The 6000-nt window shown below is 43.1% G+C and overlaps 1 protein-coding gene across 3 annotated transcripts in view; it reads right to left on the bottom strand.

Annotated features, from left to right (window-relative positions):
• Positions 1 to 205: 205 nt before the first annotated feature.
• Positions 206 to 6000, bottom strand: part of TLE1 (TLE family member 1, transcriptional corepressor) — a 93506-nt gene continuing 87711 nt past the window's right edge. For all 3 annotated transcript variants that reach the window (XM_073345080.1, XM_073345081.1, XM_073345082.1), the window contains one exon: positions 206 to 1347. In XM_073345080.1, coding sequence (XP_073201181.1) covers positions 1240 to 1347 — 108 coding nt within the window. In that variant the 3' untranslated portion in view covers positions 206 to 1239. The remainder of the gene's footprint in view (positions 1348 to 6000) is intronic.

Here is a 6000-nt window from a genome sequence, read left to right as displayed (position 1 = left end):
TTGGGGGCTTCTAGCCTTGGTAATTGGCATCAAAGCAGAGTTCTTCAAAACTACAATAACAGTGGCACAGTCAATGGCAGGGATACGATCCAATTTAACTCAGGGAGCCCTCACTAAGATTTCACACAGCCTTAGACATACAGAATGACCATAAGTTGCCAGGCCACATCACTTCCTCAAAGAGAAACTAGAATCTGAAGTGGTATAATTTGTCCAATAATGTTTATTCACTTTAATCTCCATTTAATACACGAGAGATTTGATGTATTAATTTAAAATGTAGTTCTGAGTGAACTTGATTAATTAGGTGTGTGAGAAAAGTCACCTCTTACTGTATGCGTTTTGGAGAGAGCTCAATGGGTTATAATTAGGCACACATATGTATATTACATCTGCCAAATCAAATACATATTGGACATCTGAGAAAAATTAGAGTTAAATGCACATCTTTATGAATTGTTCTTCAATTTTTATATTGGCACTAATTGATCAGTTACAAAAAAAAATTATTTTCAGTTTTCTGTAGCATAAAACAGTTCCTACTGAATTTTATAAACGGGTCTGTGAAACTACTATTTTCAGGTATGATAATGAACTTGATGGTTAGTAAATAAAGCATAGGACATAGTTTTTGCATTTTCCTATAAAAGGTATTTATATCGCCAAAAAGTCTTTAAATAGATCACTTAATAAGTGAGAGCAAAAAAGACTGTTGGTACTAAAGCCTTTACTGTAATAAACCAAATATATTTACAATTTATACAAATGTTTGACCTTCAACAAAAATACAAAAACATATCACAAGATGCAAAACCTGAAAACAAGTTCATCTGAGACACCACCGCTCTACACAGGACAGAATGCAAGTTGAACCGCAAGGAAAAGAAAAGTAATCCCACATATTCAGGCAATGAGAAAGATCTGCATGAGGTCACAAAGAAAGAAAGAAAGAAAAATAAAAGGCTTCAACATTCATCAGCAGACTCAGTTTTTTTCAAATCCCCCAAACCTAGGTTACATCTGTCCATCTTGCCTCTGTGTTTCATTTGGTCCAGGTAGCTGATACCTAGTTGCTGGATGTTGCCTTTTATTTTATTTTGTATACTTGGAGTTGTTTCATTACAAGGTCTGAAAATGGATATTTTGTTCCTTTTTTAAAAAGGCAAAACCTCTCTACTTCTACAAATTAAGAACATTTGGCCCAGTTCAACTCTATAAGTTATGTCCCCATCACATTTTTCAGTAGATGACTTCATAGACTGTAGCTTTCTTGTCTCCAGAGCCAGTGACTATGTATTTATCATCCACAGAGATGTCACAACTAAGCACAGATGAGGACTCTTTGGACTAGATGGGGAAAAAAACAACATAAAAATTTGTTACTAATTTGTTCAGTAACTACTGTTCTTTGAGGCGTATTGCATATGTCCATCCACTTCAGGTCTGTGTGTGCCCAGTGAACCAGAGGTTTTTCCTTTAGCAGTACCCTTCGGGGAGGTGAATGCACCATCAGCCACCTCACGCTGCTGCATGATGGTATAAAGAACAGAGCCACCCCAGACCCTCATTTCCTTCTAACCAGACAGACTCCAATATAGAGGGGATGGAGGGTGCATCACGGAATGGACATGAGCAACATGTCTCAAAGAACAACAGTTACCGAACAAGTTAGTAACCATTTTTAATTCTTCAAGCGATTGCACATGTCCATTCCACTTCAGGTGACGCACAAGAAGTACAATCCAAAGGTGGGTTTTGGAGTCTACCTGAACAAGGACTGAAGAACTACTTGTCCAAAAGTGGCATCATCTTTGGAATGCTGAGATATAGCCTCATGAATAGTAAGATACACTGATGACCAAGTTGCTCTACAAATGTCTATTATAGGTACATGAGCCAAAAAAGCTGCTGAAGCTGCCAGAGATCTTGTAGAGCATGCTACCGTCCTTTTTTTGGAGGGGGTACATAGGCAACACCATAGCACAGATGTATGCAAGATGAAATCCTCTGAGTTGAGACTGGAAGTCCTTTCATTTTTACTGTAACTGACACAAACAGCTGGGACAATGATCTACAAAACCTAATTCTGTTCAAATTCTCTTCTAACATCCAAGGTATGGAACTTCTCCTCATCCTTATGAGAACGGGGCTTAGGAAAGAAAGTCAGTAAGTATATGGCCTGACTGAGGTGGAATTCCAATACTTTAGTCAGGAATTTCAGATGTGGGCACAAGTATACCTTGTCCTCATAAAAAAACTGAGTGAGGAGGGTCAGCTACCAAAACTCATAACTCCACCATCCTTCTCATGGAGGTAATAGCTACTAAAACCACTGCTTTCATAGAGAGATGTGGTAAGGAGCAGGTAGCCATTGGTCCAAAGGGAAGACCCATCAACCTTGTTATCACTAGATTTCGGTCTTAGGGAGGAATGGGATCCATGACATGGGGATATAGCCTGTCCAGACCTTTTAAGAATCTGACTGTTATAGGATTAGAAAACTCTTGAGTGGCCTGCAATTGGTGGGTGGAGAATGGAAGCAGCTGTCAGATAAACTCTGATGTAAGTAATCAATAGGCCTTTTTGTTCAGATGGAACAAACAGTCCAAAACACGTTGGATAATGGCCATGACTGCAAAAACACCTTTCAGCTTTGATCAGAAGAACTGTTTCACCTTCAACAGGGAAGTGTATCTAGTAAATGGCTTCCTGCTATTCATGAGAACATTTGCATATTCTCCGAACACTCCACCTCTAAAAATGTTAAGCATGGAGCATCCAGGCAGTAAGATGGAAAATGGCCATGTTGGGATGTAGCAGGCAACTGTGGTCCTGGGAAATCAAGCTGGGTTCTGTAGATAGCATCAAAGGAAACCTGGAAGAGAGGCTCAGCAGACTGGAGAACTAATGCTGGCGCGGCCAAGTTGGTGCTATGTGGACCATACAAACATGACTCTTCTTGGGCTTGGGAAGTAGCAGAATAGGAGGGAAGGCAGTTTGTCTTTCCAAGAAAGCAGGAACGCATCTGTCAGCAATCCCTGACTGTGAACAAAAGAGCTGACACTTCATGAGTAGTTAAGAGGTCTATGTGAGAGACCTGGTTTGAAAAATGAACCTCACAAGCTCCGACCTGACAAGACCACTCATGATCTATGCTGGACAAACTGCTCAGGCAATCTTCCAAGTCGCTCTGAACACCAGGAAGGTGACAGGCTTTGAAATGAATTGCAAAACTCCCAAAGATGTATCACCTCTTGACAGAGATTGTCTGACCTGGCCCTTCTCTGTCTGTTCATGTAGAACATCGCTGCAGTTTTGTCCATGAGGACTTAAAATCATAGAATATCAGGGATGTAAGGGACCTCAGGAGGTCATCTAGTCCAACCCCCTGTTCAAAGCAGAACGAGGCTAAAGGCAGGAACACCCTGGCTACTGGAGCATTCAGGATTGTTCTATACATTGTATTCTCTGAACTGGGAAGAAGATTGACTTGTCCTGATTGTTCAACATAACCAGAATACTGAAGAGGGATTGGATCCTGGATCTAACTTCCACCTCTAGCTTGGATCGATCCCGTACCAGCCAGTCATCCAGGTTAGGAAAGACTTGGAACTCCTGCTGTCCTTAAGAATGCAGCTACCCCTGCCATGCATTTTATAAATACACAGACGTAGGGCAACAGACAGGCAGAAGGGTAGGATTGCAAACTGATAATGGGTCTTGTTAACCAGAAATCTTAGGAATCTCCTGTAGTTTTGAGGTGCAGCCACATGAAAATGTGCATTCTTCAAGTCGAGGGCAGCACACCAGTCGCCTGGATACACAGAGGGGGATGATGGAGGCTATGGTTATCATGCATTATTTTACTTTCTTTAAAATTTTTACAAGTCCAGGATGGGTCTGAGACCTCCTTTTGCCTCTGGAATCAGGAAATAATGTGTCTAGAAACCTCTATAATGAGGAGAGCCTCTTCTATAGCTCTCAAATGGAGATGAGACTGCACTTGTCAGAGGACAACATACTTGTGAGAGTGTTCTCTGAAGAGAGGTGGGGAAGGAATTTGCGTGGGGGGGAGTGGAAATAAACAGCAAGATACTGTTTCACAGTACCTAGGACCCACTGATCTGTGGTAATATGGGACCAAGGATATAGGGACCAGGAAAACAAGTTAGAAAAAATATGGGAGGGAGAAACTGGCACATCACAATCCAGTACTCCGTCCCCAACAAGACAATCTAACAGACTGCTGGGGATTTCCCTACTGTCTCAAAGAACCCACTGAAGTAGAAATCTGAGGAGGAGGTGGTCTTATCCTGTGGTTTTTCCCCTCATTTTCTAGAATGTTCAGGCTGCATAGGTGGGGAAAACAGAGATCTCTAAAGAGACTGAGAGCAGACTGCTTTCTTTTAAAGAAAGGCATGTAAATTCCCAACAATGTCAATGTGGCCCTCGAGGCTGTGGACCGTCTCATCCATCTTCTGAGAGAAGAGGGTAGGACCTTTCAAGGGGAGACCCTGGGTCATCTGATGGACTTTTTGCAGGGGACCTGAAGACTGAAGCCATGAACATCTGTGCATAGATACTGTAGATCCCGTTGTGTTGGCTGCTCAATCTACCCCATCTAAGGATGTTTGCAGAGAGGTCAGAGCCACCAGCCTGCCCTCATCAAACAGGGTTTGGAATTCCTGTCGAGCAGCATCTCACAACTCGTCTGAGAACTACAGAATATTGTCACAGAGGGAGAAGTTGTATCTGGCCAATAAGGTTTGTTGGCTAAAGATATGAAATTGTAGCCCAGATGTAGAATAAATTTTCCTATCAAAAATGTCCAATTCTTCATGTCTTTTTCCTTTGGTGTAGAAGATGGTCAACCCTGACACACTCTCATTCACCTCCAAGATAAGTAAGGAACCTGGCAAAGGATGGGTATAAAAACGTTCATAGCCTTGAGAAGGGACATGGCACCCTCTGTCAGTTCTCTTAGCTGTCAAAGGCAGAGGATAGCATTTCCCACAAGGATTTTGTAGATGTTGCTGATGGGCAGAGCCACTCTGGAAAGCCCTGCTGAATCCATAATGCTGAACCCAAAAGCCTATGGGAAACTCTCCTGGAATCACTTCAGCAGGAATATCAAAAGAGGTAGCTCCTCTCTTTTAAAAGTTCTCTATAAGCCCTGACGTCATCCCCTACAGGTGAGGAATCCTGGGGGACTACAGACTCATCAGATGAGATGAGGGAAAATACAGAGGAGGCTGAGGCTAATCCTCCTGTGGTGCAGTGGATCCATGTTTGGAAGTATGAAGCTGGTATTGAGAGTCTTCTTGGTATGGACCTTGTGATTATCATCTGCTAGGGGATCTATAAAGCTAGGAAACCAAGGAGGATCTGGAAGTGGGAGGCATACCCCACAGGTTCCAGTAAGGCATAGATATGGCATAGGACCCCAGACACAACTACTCCAAGGATCCATGTCTCTGCACATGTGATCGGTACGAGGAACGGAATTCCTGCAATGAAGGTGAAGGGGAGCGTTGTCAGCTAACCCAGGAGCAAGGGGCATAGGAGCCTACCTCACAATCAAGGAGGACCCTGATTTGTAGGACTATGGTGGTAATGTGCCAAGCAGTGCCAGAGCCTGGGGGTGTCTCTCCAGAGATATTGGAACTGGGAACAGCATGCTGTTTACCTCTGGATGGAACTGAATGAGAAAGTGCTGGACACTCCAAAGAGCTAGCCCCAAACAGTACAGAGGGCTGAATTTGTCTTTGAGGTAGGTCCACAGACAGGGCCTCTCACTGGTACCAGATAGCTTGTCTCCTGGACCATCAGAGAATCTGGCACCATGAGACAGAGTAGATCCTGTGCTGCCACATAGGTCTCCAGTGTCATCAATACCAAGAGATTTTCCTGGTGCTATTATTGTGGTACTGAAGGAGTCAGCACTGTAGCAGGGGTCCTTCTCAATGGCAGAGGCATGGGTGCTGGAGTTGATAACCCTTG

This window comes from Lepidochelys kempii, chromosome 5 (assembly GCF_965140265.1).
Source record: "Lepidochelys kempii isolate rLepKem1 chromosome 5, rLepKem1.hap2, whole genome shotgun sequence".
NCBI classification, from domain to species: domain Eukaryota; kingdom Metazoa; phylum Chordata; order Testudines; family Cheloniidae; genus Lepidochelys; species Lepidochelys kempii.
This window is presented reverse-complemented; position numbering and strand designations above follow the sequence as displayed.